General features: G+C 37.6%; 1 protein-coding gene and 1 long non-coding RNA gene across 9 annotated transcripts in view; one reads left to right on the top strand and one right to left on the bottom strand.

Annotated features, from left to right (window-relative positions):
* The window catches only part of LOC309630290, a 33199-nt gene extending 26124 nt beyond the window's left edge, over positions 1-7075 (bottom strand). For both annotated transcript variants that reach the window (XR_014245572.1, XR_014245573.1), the window contains exon 1: positions 416-7075. This is a non-coding gene — a long non-coding RNA (uncharacterized lncRNA). The remainder of the gene's footprint in view (positions 1-415) is intronic.
* Positions 1-26219, top strand: part of GRB14 (growth factor receptor bound protein 14) — a 177117-nt gene that overhangs the window by 33514 nt on the left and 117384 nt on the right. Inside the window, exons 1-2 of one of the 7 annotated variants that reach the window (XM_082395317.1) lie at positions 18014-18540; positions 19805-19937. The exons of 1 other annotated variant lie outside the window; for it this stretch is intronic. In XM_082395317.1, coding sequence (XP_082251443.1) covers positions 18350-18540; positions 19805-19937 — 324 coding nt within the window. In that variant the 5' untranslated portion in view covers positions 18014-18349. Of the gene's footprint in view, positions 1-18013; positions 18541-19804; positions 19938-26219 lie in introns of those variants that run through there. 5 more of the 7 variants (XM_082395319.1, XM_082395315.1, XM_082395322.1 and 2 more) reach the window with 5 other exon arrangements.

The following is a 26219-nucleotide window of genomic DNA, read 5'->3' on the forward strand; positions in this document are numbered from 1 at the left end:
GTGCTTATGTTCCATTTGGGGTGATAGACAATCAATAAATGAATTAATGATAAAGAGATTCAGACAGTGATTGATGCTATGAAGAAAATAAAACAGGGTGTTGTAATAGAGTGAGAGAAGGGTTGACGAAGAAAGACTGTCTGGAGAGGTGACACGTAAGCAGAGGCCTAGATGACACAGGGTAGCTGCACTGCCCGAATGCGGGGGAAGAGTGTCCCAGCAAAGCCCTTTAGGCTGCACTGAGCTTAGTATGTTTGTGTCTGAGGAACAGCAGGCAGGCCAGTGTGATAGGAGCCTGGTGAAGGACACAGGAACGAAGGGGATGGGTCAGACCTGTAGGCCATGGGGAAGAGTTGGGCTTTAGCTTAATTGAAGATCGGACCCCTCACTACTGTTTTACTGATGCTGGTAGTACCTGAACATATTCCACCTGCTCCTAGGTTGTAGCTTCAGGTCCGTGTTCTCTCCTTTCTCTTGTCCTAGCTGCTGTTCCGAGGACTCCATCATCTTTCAAACAGAAAGACTTAACGTCTTTGACTGATTATTTGGAGAAAACACATACCCGGTGTTTTGCATGAGTCTTTCCTTACAAAGTATACTTGGTCCTCATGTGTGGTTATTCTGCAACAAATGGTGTACTAGTTATGGCACTAAAATCTGAATGTGAGAAGCTGCACTTCATCTCTTATGGTGTTGGTGCCAGGGCCAACTTATCCATATGGCACAGTGCCTAAGGCCCACAATACTCTATTTAAAACATAAAAATGTTTCAATTTATTTTAAAAATCAGAAGAAAAAAAATGAACTTTTAGGTTAGAGAATACAAGTAATATTAATATATTTATTTTTATGCCAATGCAGTCATAAAATATAATTTAAAATATTTTTATGGAAGAAGAGGCCCATGAAGGCGAAGTGTCTAGGGTCCATGAAAGTCATAATGCAGCCCTTGTTGGTGCTTATGTGATAATAAATACTAAGGTACGGTTTAGTCTTCAATACAATTATTGTTTGCACAGAAAAACATTTTATTTTGTTCATTCTAGTTTAATGATTTAATAGACTCTAAACTATTTGAATAGTAAACCCGTAACAGTGAAAAAATTTTGTGTATCCCATAGGTGTACATTTATTTATAATATATATATTATCTACTACTGTACTGTTATATTGTATGAAATATAACATATAGTTATAAGTATATAAATAGAAGATTTTAAAGTCTAGATTAAGGGTGAAATAATGTTTAAATAATTTTCAAGTTACTAATGATACATAAATCTTTGCTCTTAAAGTTATTGATAATTATTTTTAGTGAAAACCATATAATTGAACATGCTGAAATTCTATGAAAGTTTTATTTTAACATTTAGTAATATGAAAGTCAAGTTAAAGGTTCAACTTTTTAAACTTGGTTTTAAAGGCTAACATAACTGAAGAAGATATTTACAAAAAATGTTATATTCCAATGAAATGAGTACATCAAGGGAAATACTTAGGAAATCATGATACCAGTTTTTCAATTCCATCTACCAATTACACAAACAGTTTTTGAAATTCAGCAACTTGGTGTCTTCTTGAGTAAAAGCCACTTGTTTTTGACACCTAATCAGAAGTTGTTGCATTGTTACACTTTTAGCAAGATCCACTGAAATCTTCAGAAGATTGTTAAACAGATTGTAAAATGTTAGTTATTTTTTAAAGTAAAGAGCAGTCATGAGAGAATTTATAGTTGTCATATTTACATCTGCTGTTAAAATGCAGCAAAATCATATATTTTCAAAAATACTTTCTCTATATCAATGAGTTTCAAAAACAATTACTAATCACTCATTATTAAAACATCCACTTTATTTTGATGTGCTGGATGAAAACATGTCTTTTTTCAAAAAAATATCTACGAGGTAGCATTCTGTTGAGACCCACCTACCAGTGCAGAAAAGTACAGCAACTCTGAAGCACTTATCTAATTTGTAAAAGAAAAATGTATGACTCAATTTTTATTTCAACCACCACTTCAAGTACTTCAACGAGATAAGTAGTGAATGTCTTTGTAGGACACAACTTTGTGGTCACTGTCTTTCTCATTACAAAGTATTTAAAGGTTGTAATACTTAAAATAATACATTTTCAAATTCACTTGGTGGGACAAGGAAATTGCAATACATGGCAAAATGCTGAAAGGGAACCCAGGAGTGGTGGAGCAGTGCTGGCTGTCACAGTGTGCTTTCCATGTACCTTGCACTCACTGTATGACCCATGACCTCCTGATACACACAGCAAGTGAGGTGCCAGTGTAAATATCTATATTAATGATTAGTACCATTGAATTTCTTTTCTACTTTTTTTAGGCAAGAAATAAATATATTTGATGTTTTCATCTTGCACTATAATGGATTATTTGTCTTTGAAGAACATTCTGTAAAATTGCCATTGGGTGTTCCTCATCTTTTAGAAATTTTTTATTCTAGTTGTCTTCTCCTAACATATTTACTATGACATCAGTTCCTTTTTGTAATTTTTACCAATCAAAATGTTCTTTAAAAGTAACAATAACAAACAAATAAATATAGAGATTACTGACACTTTCTAAACAGTCTGTGCATTTGCTAGGATTCTTTTTGGGGTTTTTCATATCAGCTGAAATTAATAATAGAGATTAATTGAAGAAAAAACTCCTTTCTCCAATTAAAAAGTAATTTTCCAAAGCCTCTGTTCATTATTCGAAAAGAACAAGCTTACATCAGCAAAAAATATTCAGAAAGCTATGAAATATGCATATTCTTATTATGACTGAGCAAACACAGGGAATATAATCAATACTTTATAATAACTTTGTATGGTATATAATCTATAAAAATATAGAGTCACCATGTTGTGCACATGAAACTAGTGTAATATTGTAAATCAAGTATACTTCAAAATAAAAAGACTGAGCAAACAAATTTTGATCTTGAACAATAAAGTTATTTTTTCACTTTTTGTCTGCTTTCTGTACGAGTATCACATACTTATACAATAGAAATATGCTGTGTGTTTATCAACCCCCCAAAAAATCCAAATATAGAACAGTATTTCTGTGGCTTTAGCATTATTAAAGGTTAGAGAAGCAAATGTTACTTATGTCAAGTTGGAATTTTTAAAAAAGTAAAATGACATTATCTAACTTACCAAAGATTGGAAACCAGAGGGCAAACAGGGATTAGTATTTCAGAGACAAAATATTAGAAATAGAAAAGAGTACATTAATAGCTGGGATAAAGTCATTCAATTAATTGACTATTTTCAATTCAAAGCCGACTATAACATCAGTTGCTAGTAATTCAATTCATATTTGAATCAAGTCGAAAACTCGGCTTAGAAGAAAATCCCTGAAAGTTTTAAGAATTTACCAGGAATCCTTTATGCATTAGTATTGCCTATTACTTTTATTCAAAATGGTGGTGGTGGGGAGGGAATGCCTGGGAAAATAAGCCAGTTTTGAAGTAGTATTGTAAAAAAAAAACTTTAAAAGTAAATGGCCGCGGAAAAAAATTCTATTCAGCTCATCAAATTTGCCTTGGTCTAATCCATATTTACCAACTTACTTCCTCCTAGCTATTTCCATCATTTTCTATCATTAAACTAAGACAGTAGTTCTCAGTCTTGAAACTAGCAGAAATAACCTCCTGAGGGAAGTAATAACTACCTACCTCTTTGACCGCACCTTCTCTGTCTACTTTGAGGCTTCTTCTTCCTCCTTCTGTCCCCTAAATGTTCCTGCCTGAGGTTTGTTCAAGTTTTTACTTTTTGCTTTTCAGACCCTTGCCTCTGATAATCTCATTTACCTTATGATTTCAATGATTGCCTCCCAGCAGAAGAATCCCAAATAGGTGACTCCAGCAGAAATTTTTCAAGCTATAGTCTCATATCCCAACTTCCTGCTGGTCATCTACATTTGGATATACTACAAGCAGTACAAACTTCATGGCTACAAAACTAAAAGCATGATCTTCCTACATCATCAATTTAACTCCTCTGTTTCTGTTAGTGCTTCATTCCCCTACCTATGTTGCCTTGAGACTCAGAGCTCTTTAAATTACTTGCCTTCTCCCTTACTGTTCCATCTTTACTATCATTACTTGCACTATTTTCAATAACATCTTAACTAGTCTCCTTACTTCTAGTTGAGGAACATGTCAACTTGAATCATCATTCTAATTGATGATTGTGTTTAATTGTGTTTCATATCTTCTTTAAAAACCTGTGTTTGCTTCCTATTTACTTATAAAAGAATGTTCAAATTCCTCAGTCTGCCATTCAAGAATTTAATGATCTGTCCTACCTTTCTAGATTCATTGTCCATCAGCATATAACTTATAGCTTATACACTTAAGTTGAACTTTATTACTTAATCTTTCCCCAATATAACATGCAGTATCTTGCCCCTTCACCTTGGCTGATGTTGTGCTGCTGCACAACCTTCAAAACCTAGTTCAAATTAAATCTTTTCCAAGATGCTTTACCTGATAACTCTAGCTAGCTGGGATCTCTGTTGATTTGTTCCTACAGGCACCATGATGCAATGGAAAGGGTATGGGCTTTGGAATTCTCCACATCTAGGTTCCAAAGTCATTCTGTTAACTTTGTGACAACAGGAAAGTCATCTAAGTCTTGGTTTTAACATATATATAAAATGAGAATAATACAACTTAGCAAGAAGTTCAAAAGAAATCCTGTGTGGTATGATTGATGTCACCAGAAGGAGTCCAGTTGAGTAGCTAGCTACCAGTAAGCCTAAGAAGGTAAAATTTTTCTTCATTAAGATATATCAAATACTTGGGATTTCCCTGGTGGCTCAGTGGTTAAGAATCCGCCTGCCAATGCAGGGTACACGGGTTCGAGCCCTGGTCCGGGAAGATCCCACATGCTGCGGAGCAACTAAGCCCATGAACCACAACTACTGAGCCTGTGCTCTAGAGCCCACGAGCCACAACTACTGAAGCCCGCGCGCATAGAGCCCGTGCTCTGCAACACGAGAAGCCACCGCAACGAGAAGCCTGCGCACCGCAACGAAGAGTAGCCCCCGCTCGCCGCAACTAGAGAAAGCCCACGCGCAGCAACAAAGACCCAATGCAGCCAAAAATAAATAAATAAATAAATTCATTTATATATGTATAAAAAGATATATCAAATACCAACTAAGGACTAGGCACTTTAAAATAAAGGGTGATGATGAAGATAAACACAGTCCCTGCCTTCACAGAGGTAATAGTCTGAATTCAGCTCAGCCCAGAGTCTAGTCCTCTACTTTGCAGACTCAGAAATGACCTGGAATTGATTAGATTAATGCATATACTTGCTTAACACTGATATGTGAAACCAGAATAAACAATTTCTTATTTATACTGAAAATGTAACTGTCAAACAAACTGACCCCTCAACGTGGTCTAACCAGTTAGCTATGGAATCAGAATGAGAAGGGGAAAAGATTCAAATATTTGATGGACTTGGGTTCTGATGGCCAGATGGGCCAATCTGTAAAACAGGAAGGTGGACTTTCTTTCTTAATACATGTATATTAAGAGATGACACCTGGCATATCAAGTCCAAGAGAGGCTACAAAACAATACACCTCTCCTACCTTCCTCATTTCCTAAAGAATTTGCAGAAGAGGTTCCCAAATATTCCTATGGATCTTAAAGGTAGGGATAAAAATGCTCACCACAGATCTCTGCAAAAAGTATTATCTTGTGGTGAGGCTGGGGGTTATGCTGAGAGAAGTGGATAGAACTCTGAACTAAATTCTGAGCAGAACTTATGAATGTGAGGACAAGGCAAAGAGAAATCACTGGACAAAAAAGGATGAACTCAACTGAGTATCTGCCATTAGGCAAAATAGCAGCTCAGGGTCAAAGATTAGATTTCAATCAAGCCAAAAAAATATCATTATTGTACTCCTATAAAATTTTGTGTTTGGTAATATATTATCTAAATTTCTTGAAGGCTGATACAAGGCTTGGTTTGGCTTTCTATTAGAACACCATGCCCAATAGATAATATGCTCTGCATCAATACTTAAGAAAGGAATGAATGACCCATCTTATCCTTAAACAAAGGGCATGCATATTATCTAGGCATCATCTGCACATTGGGTAAACCCGCTTATGAGAGAGATCTTTGGTGACTGGAAGAGGACATTGAAGTAGGCTTTAAATGGCATGAGACTTAAGTAGTACTAGGTTGGCACCAGAAGGGAGGTTGAAATCTTATCTCTAGCTTCCCTGTATCCCTTTGATATTTGAGTGTCCATTAAAAGAGAGATCCCCAAGACATATTGGCTGGGCATGATTAAATGGAAAATATAGATTCAAAACAGCCTTAACAAAAAAACATTTTTCTGAGGTTTGTCTATACCCATTCTGCAGGCCTTTTAGCCCCTCACAAAACTGTGGAGTGCATAGTAATCATAATAAGCTGTTTATTATTATTATTATTATTATTATTATTATTATTTATCTCTCTACCCATCACCAGGTTCATTCCAAAAACTATTGATATTTCAGGTGGCTAGCACACACATAGCAAGATAACAATAAAAATAACAGCAATAACCAAAATATACAGAAGGAAGTCATAGTCAATGCGGAACATAAGGAAAGGAAAATAAGCTACAACCATGGGTAGTGCTCATACAGAGAATGCAGGCTTTTGGGATCTGTATACCTGCTATAAATGGACTATAATAGTGACACTGAGCTTTCTTACACAAGCATTTGAACTTCACAGGTATATTCTGATTTTCTTGGAAAATCCAAGTTCTTTAGAACATGAGCAAAAAGAATCTCTAGGGAAAGAAGAGTATATTAGCCTTTCTTCAGGGTATACTGTCAGATTTCCTTAGGCCTAAACCCACAGTGCATTGCTGGTTTAAAAACCACTACCTGAGATTTCAATTCCTGTAGAATGTTCCTTAAGTGAATTTTCATTTCTACTTTATCTTGTCACTATCTCAATCTTTTTGCCCTTTCTTCCTTCTTTCCCTCCTTCCCTTCTCCCTCCCTCCTTCCCTCCCTCCTTCCTTCCTTCCTTCCCTCCCTCCTTTAAAAATCTAACCTCGGTATTTGCTTAAGACATTCATTCAGAGGCTAGTCTTTCACTTTGCTGTCATTGCTATGTAAATAAGAGATACCTAACTTGTTTATATTTTTAAAAAAATTAATGAGAAGGGTACTATATTGAGCCACTGAAAGTAATAAAAATTGAAATATAAAATATTTTATACTTTCATACAAAAAGCTGGCAGAATCTCTGTGAGCCATCTGGAGCTCAGGAGTTTGAGAGCGTGCATATTTTTGATCTAATGAAGGCAGGCACACACAGGTGTGCTGGTAGGCACTCATGAAACGTCATGCTTCCAGGACTGGAGAAGAAAGTATGCTCCCTGGAGTATTGCTGTGGTTTTCTTTTCCACTTAAAAAAATGATATTGTGGGACTTCCCTTGTGGTGCAGTGGTTTAAGATCCATGCTCCCAATGCAGGGGGCCCGGGTTCGATTCCTGATCCCACATGCATGCCACAACTAACAGTTTGCATGCCACAACTAAGGAGCCCATGTGCTGCAACTAAGGAGCCGGCTTGCTGCAACTAAGACCCAGCTCAACCAAATAAATAATAAAACAAATAAAAAAGTTTTAAAAATGATATTTTATGGAATGTAGCTCATAAAAGTGCCAGACTGATAGTTTTGCAGCCCCAAATTTCTTCCTGCAAAGCAAGAGCAACACAGGCAGGAATATTACAAATTTGCTGAAACATTTTTAGTAATGGGACTTAACTGGGCATTATAGGAACTTATAAGCCTGCCAAAATTTTTACATGAATCAGGTTGAGCATCTGAAGGTTCTGGTAAGAGATAAATGAATACATTCATAAGAAGTGCAGGTAGCTTTGCATGTTAAGTCAATTATTGCTCCTAGAGGTTTCATTTTTAATTAGGCACAAGGATTATTTAAAATGGCCATTCATGGCAGAGGGCCACTTAACAGAAGATAATGGGATCTCCAGTAGATTGTGCTCCTGTAAAATAGGTTCCTGCACTGGCTGGCCATGGGGCCACCCTCCTATGTTAGAAGAACTTAAATTGTTACTATTATTCTCCTGTGCTTTATATTACTCAGGGGTGGACTTTATCTTCTAAAAGCCACTGAAAAAAATGTATGGCTCCTAGATCAGAGAGAAGATGCTTAAGCTTTTCCCACAATTACTAATTGCTTTGCTAGCACAGCTAGCTGTAAGCGGTGGGGGGGAGAGGGGCTACAAAAGTCCTATTTTAAAGGAATAAAATATAGAATAGGCTAAGATTTGATGATGAAACTTCATTTGTCAGTTCTAGAGGATAGCTAAAAGGCTGAGCAATTTTTTATACTCTTGTGAGAGCTATGACAATAGAGCACTATCAAGGTAGAGAAAGGAATCCTGGTTAACACCCCTTGATTTGGGATGGGTCACCAAAAGGATGAACTCTAGCAGTAATGGTGAATCAGAAGTAGTAAGTCTTTAGAGGACCTAGAGCTCAGCTTTGAGTCATCAGCAGATGAGATAATTCCAGATTGCTAGTGCTTCCTGGAAGCAGGCGGAAGCAAGTACGATCCTTTCGAAAGGAAGCTAGCATCGTCCTAGGCCTCCAATTATTTCTAAAAGTTATTTTGCAAATCAATGTCAGGTAAACAAAAATAAATAAATAACCAGGAGTTTAAAGAGACAATAAGACATGAATCAAATATAACAAGAATAGCAGATAATAGACACATGGGGGGTTCAAAGATTGGCATTATCAGACACATCTTCTAAATAACACATTACTTTCAAGGAGATAAGAAACAAGACTGTGAGTTTTAACAGGTATTTAGATACTAAAAATATGATAATTTTACATGAATTTATGTATGAATGAATGGATCTATTAATATCTTGGACACAGCTAAAGAAAGATATGTCAGGAAAAAAATGTCTAGAATAAAGTATGAAAAAAAAATTTGGTAACGCATGAGAAACCGTAAAAGACAAGGAAGGCAGAGTGATAAGGTCTAAGATAGGTATAATTAGAATCCCAGAAAGGGAGAAAAGAGAGGAAGGGGAAAGAGCACTATTTGAAGAGATAATGGCTAAAAACATTTCCAAGTTGACAAAAAATGTTATGTCACAGATTCAAGAGCACTTACAGACTGCAAGAAGAATAAATAAAAAGAAATCCTCACCTAGGTACAACACAAAACAATTGCTGAAAATCAAAGTAAGAGGAAACCTTAGAGTAAGGGGAGGTAAATAGGACTCAGATTACTTTCAAAATAAATGACAATTAGACTGAGTTGATTTCTCAATATAAACAAGTAAGCCAGAGCAATGGAAGAATATATTCAAAGTGTTGAAAGAAAGTAGTGCCAACCAAGAATTCTATAGGTAGCAAAAGATCCTTTAAATATGAAGCTGAGCAGAAAAGAACATTTAACAAAATCCTATAAGTCTTCATAATAAAAACACTCAAAACTAAGAATAGAAGTTAACTTTTTCAACTTGATAAAAGTCAAGTCTATGAAAACACACAGCTAACACCATACTTAATGCTGGAAGATTGAATTTTCCCCCCCTATGATAAGAATCAAGACAAGGATATCTGTTCTCACTACTTCTATTCAACATTGAACCCGAGGTTCTAGTCAGGGCAGTTAGGCAAAAAGAAAAAAAAGAATAAAAAAAGAAAAACAAAATAAAAGGTATCCAAACTGGAAATAAAGAACTAAAATAGTCTCTATTTGCAAATGACCTGATCTTGTATGTGAAAAATCCTAAGAAATCACACACACACACACAAAAACACCCAAAAACCTATTAGATCTAATAAGTGAGTTTGGCAAGGTTGCAGGATACAGGATCAATATACAAAAATCAATTTGATTTATATAAAGTAGAAATGAATAATCCAAAAATGAAATTAAGAAAACAATTCCATTTACATTAGCATCAAAAAGATAAAGTACTTAGTAATAAATTTTTAAAAAGTAGTACAACATTTATCATCCAAAAACTAGAAAACGTTGTTGAAAGAAGCTAGAGAAGACCTAAATAAATGAATAGACGTATCTCCAAAGAAGATATACAAATGGCCAATAGGCACATAAAAGATGTTCAACATTGTTAGCCATTTGGGAAATGCAAATCAAAACCATAACGAGAAACCACTTGGCACCCACTGGAATGGCTATATTCAAAAGAGAGATAATAAGTGTTAGTCAAAATGTGGAAAAATCGGAACCCTTTTATATTGCTGGTTGGAAAGCAAAGTGATGCAGACACCTTGGAAGATATTCTGGAAGTTCCTTAAATGATTAAACATAGAGCTACCATATAGCTCTGCAATTCCAAATAGAAGTGAAAACATATGTCTGCACAAAACCTTGTATGCAAATGTTCGTTGTGGTACTATACACAATAGCCAAAAAGTGGAAAAAATCCAAATATCCATCAAATGATGAATGGATAAACAAAAATGTATATACATACGATAGACCATTTTCCTCAGTAAAAAAGGAATGAAGTACTTACACGTGCTACAACATGTATGAACCTTGAAAACTTATGCCAGGTGAATGAAGCTCCCTCCAGGGAGCGTCCAACTATGTTGAGATATAGTTCACACACCATATAATTCACCACTTAAAATGTACAATCCAAGAGCTATTAATATATGCACAGATTTGTACAACCAACATTACAATTAATTTTAGAACATTTTCATTGCCCCCAAAAGAAACTCATACCCGTTAGCAATCACTCTCCATTTTACCCCAACCCATGCAGCCCTAGGTAACCAATAATCTACTTTCTGTCTCTATAGATTTGCTTATTCTGGACATTTCATACAAAAGTGCTCTAATATCCTCGCATTATCTGGAAAGATGGTAAAATTAAATAAATATAATTTGATAAGTCAAGAATATACACTGTAATAGCTGATATAATCACTAAAAGAATAGTAAAAATGTGCATTAGTCCCAAGTTAATAATGAAGGAAACAGATGGCACATTCAAGCTGGGTAATTTGAAGAGAGCTTAATAAAGGAGCTCTTTACAAAGATGTGACCAAGTTTAAACAAAACAAAATAAAATATAACAAAAGGAGATAGTGCAGAACTCCATTGTGTCAAGAATTGTCTGAGATTTTGCTCAGCTTGCAAGCTGACAAATTATCCTGCTGTAGTTTCAAGGATGCTGGCAAAAGACACAAAACTCCTGGGTGAGAGACAAAGGACAGTTTGTCATTCACAGTAATAGCAGTAGCCAGAGTATCAGCATTTGTGCAGTTCTCTGAGCCTGAAATTCCCATAGGGTTACATAAAGAGGTCAGGTAACACTTACACATGTAGTAGATTGCATTGCAGGAGAGGAACCATGCCACCTGACAGGGGAAAAAGAGAATAAATATCCTAACTTCATATTCTTCCCACTTTTCAATCTCTTACTGGTGTCTTCCATTGAACAAAACCAACCAGAAATAGAAAGCAAGGAAGCTCTTTGATGTCATCCATAAAGTTGACCTTCCTGGGGCCCAGGGCAAGGTGGAAAAGGCTGGAAAATGAATGAGTCAGATGGGACAAATGAATAAGCAGGGGGGAAAACATGAAATAATACAAAATAATCCAAGAGAAGATAAGAAAGAAGGGGAAAAGGAACACAGAAGTGGTTAGATAAGGAGATAGCACTTCTTGGGATAGAGATTTAACCCAAAATGTTCTTCAATTAAAAGCAATGATCATCTACTTGGATAAAAACCAAATGAGCAAAGAGACTTAATCATATGTCATTTACAAAAGACACTTCTAAAACATGGAGATAAAAAAAATGTTGACACAAAGTATGGAAAAAAGATGTACCATAAAACATCAGCCAAACTGTATTAATATCAGACAAAAACGTGAAGGCAGAAAAGTTACTAGAGATAAAGGCGATCACCTCAAAATGTTAACTGCTTCAATTTACCAAGAAGACCTACTAATTCTAAATTTGTAAAATAATATACTAAAATTAACTTCTAAAAATATAGCCTTAACACCTATAAAGCAAAATAGAACGTATACAGTAAAAAAAAAATCCACAATCATACTGGGGGATTTTAATATAACATCTCTCAGAATATGGTAGAATAAACAAATAAAAAATCATTATGAATACAGAGAATTTAAACAACATGGTTGACACATTTGACATGTTTTATATATATATGTAAAACAATAAATCCAACAACCACAGAAAATACCTTCATTTCAAGCATACACATACTATTATAAATGTTGACCATATGCAGGGCCAAAAAGCAAGTTTCAACAAATGTCAAAGGACTGAAATCATATATATTCTGTGACAACAAGGAAATTAAACTATATATTAAAAAAAGAACAAAACAAAAAGACAGCTAGAAAAAACTCTATCATAATGGAAAATACATTGAACTGAATAATAATCAAAATACAGCTCATTAAAGCTTGAGAGATACAGCTATGGTCATACCTCAGAGGAAATACATGTCTTTAAATGTGAATATTAGAAAATATGAAAAGCTAAATATCAATCAGCTATAAGCATCCACATGAAAAATTTAGGGAAAAAAAAAGAATAGCAAATAAACCCAAAGAAAGTGCAAGGAGGGAAATAGAAAAGAAAGGAATGGAAATAAACAAGATCAAACACAAACAGACAATAAGGTCATTCCTGAAAAGCTTTAAAATTCATAAATTCTGGTGAATATAATCAAGAAAAAAAAGAGAAGGCACAAATATCCAATGTTAGGAATAAGGAATAGGCCAACACAATAAATCCTTTAGGTATTAAAAAGTTACGAAGAAAATATGAATAATTTTCTGCTAAAACATTTGAAAATTTAGATGAAAGAGATGAATTCCTATAAAATGCTACTTGTCAAATAGACACTAGAAGAAATAAGAATATTAGAGTAGTCCTATAACTATTAAAAATATTAAGCCATTTATTAAAAACTTTCCCGCAAAGAAAACCACGGGGCCAAATTACTTTATAAGTAAATTGTATTAACTATTAAGGAACAAAGAACACCAATGTTATATATACACTCTTTAAGGAAAGATAAAAAGAGGGACACTCCTCATCTATAATAAGGCCATCATAACCTTATACCAACACCTCATAAGAATATTATGAGAGAGAAAAATTACAGGCCAATCTCATTCATGAACATAGATGCAAAAATTATAAACAAATATAAAAAAAATGTAAGAAAGAATGAGCAGGGTTTATTCTATGAATGCAAGTTTAGTTTACCATTAAAAAAATCAACATAACTCATTACTTCAATAGAATGGAGGAAAACCATATAATCAACTCAGTAGTTGCAGAAATGCTGTTTAATAATATTCAATATCCACTCATGATAAAAATTCTTAGCAAACAAGGAATATGAGGGAACCCTCCTTCCTTATGATAAGGGTATGACAATATTATATTTAGTATATATCCATTTGAGATGGGGAATAAGACTAGAATCTGTGCTACCAACACTCATACTCAACATTGTTCTCAAATTCCTAAGCAGTGTAGTAAAACTAAAAAAAGACATAAAGATATAAAAATTAGGACGATGATTGAAACTGTCATTATTCATAGATAATATGGTCATGTACATTGAAAACCTAAGAATGTTTTCAGTAAAATTTCTAGAATTAATGTGTGAAAGTAATTATGTGGTAAAAAAAGATCAATACACAGAAATCAGTTGTTTTTCTCATCAACAACAAATGATAGAAAATCAAATTTTAAAAAGGTATCCAAAATAGTGTAAAAATATCAGATATCTAAGAACATGTTTAACAATATATGTGCAAGGTATCTATGAAAAAAACCATGAAGCATCATTGCAACAAATTAAAGATATAATCAAGTGAAAAGACATAGCAATTTCATGGGTTGGGCCTTTGTAAAAATATTATTTCTCCCCAGATTGATTTATAGATTTAATATAATCCAGTCAAAATCCCAGCAGGTCTTTGCAGAACTTGTGACTCTAATTCTAAAATTAATAGACTGAAGAAGAATAAAATGAGAAAAGCCTTGTTCTACCGAATATTAAGACCTTTTATAAATCATAGTAATCAAGGCAATGTGATATTGGCATAAATATTGATAAATAAACCAATGGAATAGAAGAGAGAGAGCCCAGAAAAGACCCATGGATGGATGAACAATTGAATTAGACAAAAGAGGCACTGTAAAGTTGTGAGGAAAGAATAATCCTTTCAATGAATGAGCCTGTGACAATTACCTATTTATGGGGACAAAAATAAAAAACCTCTATATTTTCACACCTTCATACCATTAGAAAAAAAAAATCAGGTGGATCACAGATTTAAATGTGAAAAGCAAAACAATAAATTTCTGGAATATACAGGGAAAATTTCTAAGCAGTATACAAAAATATCATCATAAAAAGATAAATTTGGCTATATTATATTAAGAACTTCTGTTTATCAAAAGATACCATTAAGAGATCTAAGATGTGAGACATAGAATGGGAGAATAGATTTACAAGACATAACTAAAAAATAGCTAGTAACTAGAATATAAAACAAATAAGAAAAAGACAGACAACTCATCATAAAATGGGCAGGAGAATTGGTACTTAGCAAAAGAGAATGTCCAAATGGCAAATAATCACGTGAAAAAGTGCTCAACCTCATGAGTCATCAAGAAAAGTCAAATTCCACCATGAGGTATCTCTGTACGTGCACCAGAATATCTATTGTAAGAATTCTAATAATATTCCAATTGTCAAGGATGTGAAGAACTGGGGAAAGGTATGCATTGCTGGTGGTCGTGAAAATTGGTACAATTAATCTGAGAAACTGGCAGAATCTACAGGAGATGAGCATAGACACACCATGACCTCACAATGCCACTCCTGCATACATGCCATGCAGAAATGCATGCATATGTGCACCAAGAGAAGGGTGCAAAATGTTCACTGCAACAATACTAATAACGGTCCAAATCCGGAAATAGCTCGGATGTTTATCAGTAGTAGAATGGATACATGAATTGTGGTATTTACATACAATAGAAGAGTTAGAAAAACTACAGATACTTGTAAAAGCATGGAAAAATATGGTAAATAACGTGTAAAGGGAACCAAGTCAAGCACGAAAGGATCATACTGCATGAATCCATTTAAAGTTCCAAACCAGACAACCTACTCTATTGTGAGTACGGATGGATACTTACGGTTAAACTATGAGTTGATTACTCTGAAAATCTGGATCGGAGGGCGGGACTTTTGGAGGACTGACAATAATGCATTTCATGATCTGACATCAGTGTTTGCCTTGTGATAATTCATCACACAATTTTGTCTGTGAACTTCTTTTCTGTACATGTGTTATCTTTCCCAGTATAAAGGGTTAAGACATTTGATTTGATGAGAAAGGGAGAGAATAAAGCAAGGAGGACATATTTTCCTTAGGGGTAGGAAGGCCGGGAGGGGCCAGGAGACAAACTGCTTCCTTTGTCATTTTACAGACTCAAATCAAAAAGGACAAGGGCCACTAGGGGAGGACTCGCTCTTTGGTGCCAAGATATCTGCCTTATTGTTTCAGATATCTTCGTTAGTTATGGGAAGGAAAATCTCTTTTTAACTTCCCTTTTGACAGAAGAATGCCTCTGTATTCTCTTAGGCTGTACTAGGTCTGGTAGTATTCTGCGCCTTTTATGTTGCATAATTCTTTACTTAGAATCATTTTTTTGTAAACCTCCTGGATACAAAAGCTAGTTTGTTCGTTGGCTTGCTTCAAAAATGTGAATGAGGGAATTCCATCATTCTTGGTATAGATCTTCAAGGTGTCTGGGAGTAAACTCAATATTAACGTCAATCTACAAGACAAAACTATTTAGGTTCTCATTCCTCAGAGATTTGTTCTTTTTTCTTTTTGTCCCCAGTTACCACAGGTATAACAATTTTTACCCATGGAAGTTAGAGGAGGAGCATAAAGTCTGCAAATGGATACTCCCTGGATTTCCACTAAATGAGAAAATGCCCAGAGAGGGGAGACACAATTGAGATCTCATTCTAACCAATGAATACTCTTTCTTGAGGTTAAAAATTTATGCTGGGAAGTGGAATACTACTGGGCAATAGAATTTCCAGTGATTCCAAAGATACAGTTTCCACCTACCCTTTTCTCTGGCAAAAAAGACAGTCTGCTCCCTCTCTCTCTCTCTGTGTGTGTTTGTGTGTGTGTGTATCAGAGACAGAAAGAGAAAGAGTTGTTGAGAATAGAGAGGGGATAAACATTAGCCATTGATTCACTTTCCTGTTAGAATGCTCAAACTATATCATTTTCAGAAAGGAGCAATGGTTGCCTGCAGAACTTTTGGATGAAAAGAGGAATGATTGATGATGATCACGATGATGAAAGTATACTTCTTTATGTCTTTAGCTCAAGTTATCTGCAAATACATGACTCTTTTTTATTTTGCTGGAATGACCTCAACATATCTATATGCTTACATTACATATCTATATGCTTACATTAGAGTTTACATTAAACTCTCTTAAAACCCACATACGGAATCCAGACCATACTTCAGGGAATTGGATGTGAATGAGGGCTTTGCCTGGCACACAGCATCAATATGTTAGCTATAATCATGATTAGTATTACTGATTTTATCCCTCAGGGGAACTACTGGGCTTAGCCATTGCGTTGCATAATGTGTCCTACAGACCACACCCAACGTGTGACCCAGGCCAGTACTGCTCTTCATTGGGTCTTAATTTTGACATCAGAAAAATGAAGAACTTGGATTCTGTAAGCTCTTTGACTCAAAGATTTCCTGCCTCAGTGGAGTACTCCAGGTTTCTCACAGGCTGGGGGTGAGCAAACCCTGGGTGTCAGCAGTGGTTGGTGCCAAGGGCCGTGTGTGTGTGTGTGTGTGTGTGTGTGTGTGTGTGTGTGAACACACAGATATGGAGGAGGGGGTTTTGCCAGTTTCTTCAGGAGGCAGTGTTTGCCTTTCCCTGGGCAGAGGTTGAGAAGGTTAAGAAAACCTGGTGTAACAGATGCCAGGGACAAATATTACCTAATTTGGTCAAAGAACAAAGAGTGTGTAAAATATGTGAAAATCCCAAACAGTGCAGTGGGATGGGGACACTTACAGGAAGAGCAGAAACAGAATTACTACCCAAGAATTCAGAGTAGGGTTGCCTTATCTCAGAGGGTGAGCCTAATGTAATTACCACTTCAAACAGTCTGGATGGTGAGTATGGAATCTTCTGGGTTGGAAGCTTGACTGCACTATTACTAGCCCTATTTGTACCAGGTACTCCATGACACTGAGCCCCAATTTCCTTAACTGTAAAATGGGGTAAACATCTAATTTATGAGGCTGTTGTGAGGTGCAGCAGGACCAGGCAGAGTGGGGACTCAGTAAATGAGAGCTACTTTTATCAGAAGAAAATTAATTTTTCTAATTCCCAAGATCACGTCAGGTTTACTCATACCTTACTAAGAATCCTCAAACGTCTCAGTAGTTTTCTACACCGATTGTACTCCCTGTTCCCCGTCCACCCCTTCCCCACGCCCGTGTGTTTAGCTGCGGAGTGGAAGGAAGAAGAGGCACGTGGGGGAAAGACCGGGACAAACCTGGCCCCCTGGTCCCCTGGCCTCCAGGCACGGTGGGGCCTGTCATGGCGGCCCGGCGACAGCTTAGGTGATCTCAGACAGCAGAGCAGGAAGAATGAAAGGGTCTGGGGGTCAGGGCTGCCCAGACCCCTGCCCCGCCCGCGGTCGGCCAGGCTAGCCCTGCGCGAGCGCCGGCTCACACGGGTCCCACCTCCCGCGGCGCGGGCCCGCCCCGACCTCGGGCTCAGCCTCGCGCTCGGGCGCCCACCTGGGGAGGCGGCGGCCCGGACCTCGGGCGCCGGTAGCCAGGGCCCCGCGCGGGTGGCGCGGGCTCCGAGCCAGCGCCCCCCAGCGCCCCAGCCCCCGAGCGGGGCCCGCCCGGCGCCCTCCCCGCCCCCACTGCGCCTCGCCCCGCCGCCCGCGGCCCCCACCCACCGGCCGCTCCTCCCCTCTCCCCACCCTCCTCCTCCGCCCCCTCCCCTCCCCCGCCGCCTCGCCTACCGCCCGGCCGAGCGTCTGAGCCGCCCCGGCCCGGAGCGCAGGCGGCGAGGCCACCGCACCTGCAGCGTGCTCGGGTTGCCGAGCCGGCACCTCGCCTCCCGCCGCCCGACCTCCTTCTCCCCACGCGCCGGGTCTCCCATGACGCCCGAGCTCCCCGGCCGGCGACAATGACCACTTCCCTGCAAGATGGGCAGAGCGCCGCGGGTCGGGCGGCTGCCCGGGACTCGCCGCTGGCCACCCAGGTGTGCGGCGCTGCCCAGGGGAGGGGCGACGCCCGCGACCTGGTGCCGGCACCCTGGCTTCACGCGCGGGCGCTCCTGCCCCCTCCGGACGGGACCCGTGGCTGTGCTGCAGACAGGTAGGCAGCCCTCGGAGGGCGCGGGGGAGTGTCCTGGGTTGGCAACCGGCGAGGGGGTGAGGAGGCGGTCCTAGGGGGCGAGCCATGTGCCCAGAGCTGGGCCAAGTTTGTGAAACTCTCTGAAGACAATTGCCTTTGAGCTGGCTCCTACCGGATCAGCAGGACATTGCGATCTCTCAGCGCCTTATAAATAGCATCACCGTTTCATTGAGAGCTTCGGATCTCTCTCGCCTCTGCCCGTCGGTGTGAACTAGGAGGCCGAGCTCCAGGCTGGCCAGCCCCCTTCCTTCTTGCTTCGTGGTCCTGCATTAAAAATAAAATCCTTTTCTTTCATATATTTAAAAAAATCATAGAATAAATGAGTTCACCTCCCACATAGAGTCTTACAGCGACCCTGGAGAGGCAAAGCACGGATTGACATTTGAGCAGTCTTGCTGTTCAGCAGGAAAGAATAGAGGCTTTAAAAGGTTTCCCAGTCTCCATAGCATTCATCACTAAGTGCCTGTAGAGTTCACAATTTCGCACATACTTCAGGAAAGAAAAAGGCTGCAACAATACAAAAATCTGTAGTCCTTTATATTCATACATTTAAGTGGTGCTTTTTTTTTTTTTTTTCTTCTTCAGATTTTCAAAGTGCTTCAACTTCACTGAAGTTAAAATTACTCCGCAGTGGACTAGAGTGCATTAACACCAGCAAGTTCTATTCACTTAACCTTCTCAAAAACACTGCCTTGCAGTTTAGTATCTATAAGCACTTGAAAAATCAACAGACTGTGTGTGGGCAACATTGTGAATGAAATTTGAAGTGCGATGAACCACAGCTATAATTAATAAACCATAACTTGCAAAAGTGATTAGTAAAATAGCATAGGGATGAATTCAGTAAATGTTTATAGACTTTGTCAATTTAGTGGATGCAAAACAATGTCTAGCTCCTCAGGATGATTTTTGCATCAATAATTCTGTAGTCTGTATTTCAGCTTCAGGAAAATTATCAGAAGTGCTGGAAATGGGGTTTCCAGGCCTGGTGATTTTTTTTTTTTAAAGGCCCCCAAAAAAGGAATACAAAAGAAGATTGATTTATATCAATTAACTAACTTATTTTGACCCATAGAAAGTACACCACAGACCTTTGCCATATACTTTATATAATATTAGTGTTGTCACAGAGTGGTGCATGCTGGCCTTAACTTTTTAATCCTGACAGCAATTATATTTTACATTCTGTTTTATGTAAATTACACTCTATGTTCTCTTGGTGTAGGAGAAAAAAGAAAGATCTTGATGTTCTGGAAATGCCATCTATTCCAAACCCTTTTCCTGAGCTATGCTGCTCTCCATTTACATCTGTGTTGTCAGCAGGCCTGTTTCCCAAAGCAAATTCAAGGAAAAAACAGGTATGCATTTAAAAGTGTTCTAATTAAAAAATCTTAGGAGTTCTACATCCATTTAGTCTTTAAGATACTCTTACACTATTAACAAAGTACTAGCATGGCCTATTTTAAATAACTCTATTGACTGATACAGTTCATAGCCATTAGTTTCCTTCAGGGTCTCAGTTTTCACATCTGTATAATGGGAACTTTAAAACTTACATGTCAGGCTTTTGGGATGGGTTAAATGAAAGAATATATGTAAAGTACAGAGCCTGGGAGCTATTATTATTCACATTGTAGGTGGGAGAGTTATATATGATAACAGCTGAACGATTTTAAGTCAGAAATTGGAAGGGCTGGCAGTGGTGTTGTGATGAGAAGGGGATTGACTGGTTCTTTTAATACCTTCTTTAATCTTTCACGTTTTCAACCCAAGCCAACTTTATTTACTAAAGGAAAGTGATAATGGTGAACTGTGGTGAAAGGTAATAGGAGTTTTGGACTCCGCAGGTTTTCTTTCAGTGAATTCCTCAGTTTGGAGGCTACTGGCTGCAGAAGGCAGATGACTTGTAAGTGATGATTAGCTTATGAACTTAATTTTTATGATTTTCTTTCTTTTCAAGTTTCTATTTTGGGACTGACTTGAGCAAATTAGACATCAAGGACCAAGCAACTATGGGGAGATCCAAAGCAATTATACATTTTTTGAAAAAAAATTAGTGTATCCTAGGATAATCCCATCTCTTTGAATATGCTTTCTCCAAATTTATTTTTTATTTTTTTTATTTTTATTTTTTTCTCCCAATTTTGAATCAACAAAACAAAGAGAAGCTTCACTATGCAAGATGTACCTTGTTCTTGCAAGGGTAGACGCAATAAATTTAAATAGTCAGATGCTTGCAGCAAGGAGAGGGATAATGAACAGAGAGGAGAAGACAGTCAATTATTTTCCCCCATCTGTCGTTCTCTTCCGTTTTTTCAGCACTTTTACTACCTGTGATGGGTTCAATAATGTGTGTTTATAGTTTTAGGAATGAAGGAAATGCCCCACGAAATAGATGAATTCTTGATAACATACAGTAATAATAGAGACAGTAGAGAAGCATTCCATGGGATGTTGTATTTTGATGGATGTCTGGTATAATAAGGCTTATATACTTGTTTTTTTGGGGGGAGGGAGGGGGTTGCAGTTTAATTGGTACATGTGCTTTTTGGATAAGGATTGGAGAAAGTGGGAGTAAATATTCCCGGAGCAGAGGTATGTTCTGAATTAGAGTCTTTGATGGGGGAGGCAAGTCCTTCAGTATGTGGGACTGAGACTTTGGATGGGGAGATGATCAAGGAGGAGACTCTTTCAAGACCTGTAAAGACAGAGCCCAAGGAAAAAACAGCCCTGCTGAAATGTCTGGGCCTTTTAAGAGCTTGGCTTTGGGGTTAAGATGTAAGATGGGAATGTAGATGATAGATTTGTCTGTGCGTCATGGTGGTGGAAAAAATCGATTCTGGACTGTCCCTATGATCCAGAATGGGAAAAGGAAATATCTGATGATGGCATAATAGGCATTTGGGGAATTTAATACATTGTTTCCCTATTTATGGAGGGCCTGCTATGTTCCTTGCACCATCCTAGGCGCTGAGGCACTGAGCTGGGCAAAAATGCCACTCGAAGGGTGTTTATCAAGGTGGGGCTTTGATTCGGGGTTGGGTTAAGACTTAGGAGTTGAACAGAGGAAGGAGAGAGGACGGGGTCTACTCCGACTTTAATTTTGTGAATGAGCACTGGGAGAATGCCTCGTCTACCAGATGTGTCCAAGGGGCAGCGTTTGTTTTGAATAGGGAGAGAATGTTTTATGCTTAAGTTAATAGAGGGAGAAAAACGAGAAAGAGAGTGGGTGTGAGTGTCAGGGTCAAGTAAAGGTTGTGGCCTAAGTATGGGTAGTCATCATCTTAGAGTAAGACGCCTGATCTTGCGGAATAACATTTCTTCAGATCAGGTTCAGCAAATCGGCAACGTGGGAGAAGGGTGCTATGCTACCCTTGACTCTGACCGGTTTCCTGCTTCGGCCTTGGGTCCTGTTTCCACGGTGACCTTTTCAGAGAGCACTGCTCCCACACAGACAGCTGTGCTGTTGCAGGAGCAGAGTTCTGGCCTGACTCCTGGAGACCAGTCCCAAAGGGGTGTTTCCACCTGAGAAGTGCCCTTCCTGCTCCTGCTCTCTTCCGTGGCCCGAAGGTTGGGGGTCCCCATGAAGAGAAGGTTATCCCAGAGTTGGGGAAGAGGAACGTTCCTTTTTGCATTCTTTTAGTTCCCTTTTCCCCACCTGGACTTTGCATTTAGAACTGATCCTTTGTTTTTATTCCTTTGTATATGCTCAGTTCTTTGGAATGAGGGAGGTTTTGGGAACAGATGACTCTGTCAGTAATTCTCCCAAGCTCAGTCTTTGTGACACAGATTACCCTTTTACAAGATGATATTTCAGGCCCAATTATCTCTGACCTTTGGTTGAGATGAGGTAGATGACTATATGTGCTAGGTTTCTATTGACTATTATTTATGACTGCAACGTTATAGGAGACGATGTCTCATTTCTTTATAGTCTCTCTTTCATTTGTTTTGTTTAACCATTCCAGTCATTTTAGCAATTCTTTTCTCCCCATAGAAAAAGTGAAGAATTGCACTTGTTACTTATAAATAAATGACCAGAAAGTTTGAAAGAGTCCAGACTGGAAACGTTAAATTTCATGTGGCCTTTCCAAACCACAGTCAAAAATCATTTTACAGGCCATAAATATTTTTTTTTTTTTTTTTTTACAATTTGAGATGTCTTCATAATGCATGAGTGGTAAAATGCATTGAAGCCACAAATAGGATATGCTTTATCTCTTTTTGCAAATAAAATGTCTCGAAGTATACAATACTGTATGCTTTCAGTATTTTTATTTTAAAATAAGAACTAGATTGAGATAAAATCTGGATACTTTATTCCCTCTCCCCACTTTTTTTTAATAGTACTGGCCAGATATATTTTTTAAGCATATTTCTTTGTGTTTATCAATGAAGCAGATTTAAAGTGTATGTTCCATATACATGGTTCAGAAAAGTTACCTGCAATTTAAATTTTATATGAAAAGTGACTTAACCTATGAATTTAGGTGTCTTACTTTTTTTTCTATTTCTGATTGAAATTTACCAGGAAATCATGCTTTAGCACTTATTATTTGAAGAAAGGGAAAGAATAAGATATATTTAGCCCTTGCAAAAGAATCAGTTCTTTTCTCGAGTTTGTCTCCCCCCAGGTTATTTTTGTGCTTGGACTCAGTTTGTGTAGTAGCTCTGCTTAATTGCTTTCCAGGATTTATGTAGGATAACTAATTCAAAATAAAGCTACTGAAGATTTTAAAGATAAAAAAATCACCTATGAAAAACAGTGTGTCATGGAATGTTCAAGCTGGAAGAGATCTTTGAGATCATCTAGGTGAAGCACTCTTCTTTTACAGGCGACTAAGTTGAGGCTAAGAAATGCTATGTGGCTGATGGTGTCACAGCTAGGACCTGAAAATCGGATTTCTTTTTCTTTTTTTTTTTTTTTAATTTAAAAAATTTTTATTAAAAATTATTTTTAAATTGAGATATATAAAGTGATATATAACATTATATTAATTTCAGGTGTACAAGATAATGATTTGATATTTGTACATATTCTGAAATGATCACAATAAGTCTAGTTAACATCTATCCATACATAGTTACAAATTTTTTTTCTGGTGATGAGAACTTTTAAGATCTACTCTTTTGGCAACTTTCAAATATACAATACAGTATTATTAACTATAGTCACCATGCTGTGTATTACATCCTCATGACTTATTTTAACATCTTGACTTGTAAAGTATAATTGCTTTACAATGTTGTGTTAGTTTCTGCTGTATAACAAAGTGAATCAGCCATATGTGTACATATATCCCCATATCTCCTCCCTCTTGCGTCTCCCTCCCACCCTCCCTCTCCCACCCCTCTAGGTGGTCACAAAGCACCGAGCTGATCTCCCTGTGCTATGTGGCTGCTTCCCACTAGCTATCTATTTTACATTTGGTAGTGTATATATGTCCATGCCACTCTCTCACTTTGTCCCAGCTTACCCTTCCCCCTCTCCAGGTCCTCAAGTCCATTCTCTACGTCTGTGTCTTTATTCCTGTCCTAGCCCTAGGTTCTTCAGAACCATTTTTGTTTTTTTTTTTAGATTCCATATATATGTGTCAGCATACAGTATTTGTTTTTCTCTTTCTGACTTACTTCACTCTGTACAACAGACTCCAGGTCCATCCACCTCACTACAATAACTCAGTTTCATTTCTTTTTATGGCATATTCCATTGTATATATATGCCACATCTTCTTTATCCATTCATCTGTCAGTGGACACTTAGGTTGCTTCCATGTCCTGGCTATTGTAAATAGAGCTGCAATGAACATTGTGGTACTTGACTCTTTTTGAATTATGGTTTTCTTAGGGTGTATGCCCAGTAGTGGGATTGCTGGGTCGTATGGTAGTTCTATTTTTAGCTTGTTAAGGAGCCTCCATACTGTTCTCCATAGTGGCTGTATCAATTTACATTCCCACCAACAGTGCAAGAGGGTTCCCTTTTCTCCACACCCTCTCCAGCATTTATTGTTTGTAGATTTTTTGATGATGGCCATTCTGACTGGCATGAGGTGATACATCATTGTAGTTTTGATTTGCATTTCTCTAATGATTAATGATGTTGAGCATCCTTTCATTTGTTTGTTGGCAATCTGTATATCTTCTGTGGAGAAATGTCTATTTAGGTCTTCTGCCCAGTTTTGGATTGGGTTGTTTGTTTTTTTGATTACAAGCTGCATGAGCTGCTTGTAAATTTTGGAGATTAATCCTTTGTCTGTTGCTTCATTTGCAAATATTTTCTCCCATTCTGAGGGTTGTCTTTTCGTCTTGTTTATGGTTTCCTTTGCTCTGCAAAAGCTTTTAAGTTTCATTATGTCCCATTTGTTTATTTTTGTTTTATTTCCATTTCTCTAGGAGGTGGGTCAAAAAGGATCTTGCTGTGATTTATGTCATAGAGTGTTCTGCCTATGTTTTCCTCTCAGAGTTTTATAGTGTCTGGTCTTACATTTAGGTCTTTAATCCATTTTGAGTTTATTTTTGTGTATGGTGTTGGGGAGTGTTCTAATTTCAGTCTTTTACATGTAGCTGTCCAGTTTTCCCAGCACCACTTATTGAAGAGGCTATCTTTTCTCCATTGTGTAATCTTACCTCCTTTATCAAAAATAAGGTGACCATATGTGCTTGGGTTTATCTCTGGCCTTTCTATCCTGTTCCATTGATCAATACTTCTGTTTTTGTGCCAGTACCATACTGTCTTGATTACTGTAACTTTGTAGTATAGTCTGAAGTCCAGGAGCCTGATTCCTCCAACTCCGTTTTTCTTTCTCAAGATTGCTTTGGCTATTCAGGGTCTTTTGTGTTTCCATACAAATTGTGAAATTTTTTGTTCTAGTTCTGTGAAAAATGCCATTGGTAGTTTGATAGGGATTGCATTGAATCTGTAGATTGCTTTGGGTAGTATAGTCACTTTCACAATATGATTTTTCCAATCCGAGAACATGGTATATCTCTCCATCTGTTTGTATCATCTTTAATTTCTTTCATCAGTGTCTTATAGTTTTCTGCATACAGGTCTTTTGTCTCCTTAGGTAGGTTTATTCCTATGTATTTTATTCTTTTTGTTGCAGTGGTAAATGGTAGTGTTTCCTTAATTTCTCTTTCAGAGTTTTCATCATTAGTGTATAGGAATGCAAGAGATTTCTGTGTGTTAATTTCATATCCTGCTACTTTACCAAATTTGTTGATTAGCTCTAGTAGTTTTCTGGTAGCATCTTTAGGATTCTCTATGTATAGTATCATGTCATCTGCAAACAGTGACAGCTTTACTTCTTTTCCGATTTGGATTCCTTTTATTTCTTTTCCTTCTTTGATTGCTGTGGCTAAAACTTCTAAAACTACGTTGAATAATAGTGGTGAGAGTGGACTACCTTGTCATGTTCCTGATCTTAGTGGAAATAGTTTCAGTTTTTCACCATTGAGAACGATGCTGGCTGTGGGTTTGTCATATATGGCCTTTATTATGTTGAGGTATGAAAATTGGATTTCTTGAGGCTTTGACAGCCCTTTGTTAGGAAGGTACAATTTCCACAGAAATTGAGAACCATAAGAGTAGCACAGTAATAAACCTATATCAATTGTTGTTAGTTACAACTCTGCCCATA

This window comes from Balaenoptera borealis (assembly GCF_965194805.1).
Source record: "Balaenoptera borealis genome assembly, chromosome: 6".
Classification (NCBI taxonomy): Eukaryota; Metazoa; Chordata; class Mammalia; order Artiodactyla; family Balaenopteridae; genus Balaenoptera; species Balaenoptera borealis.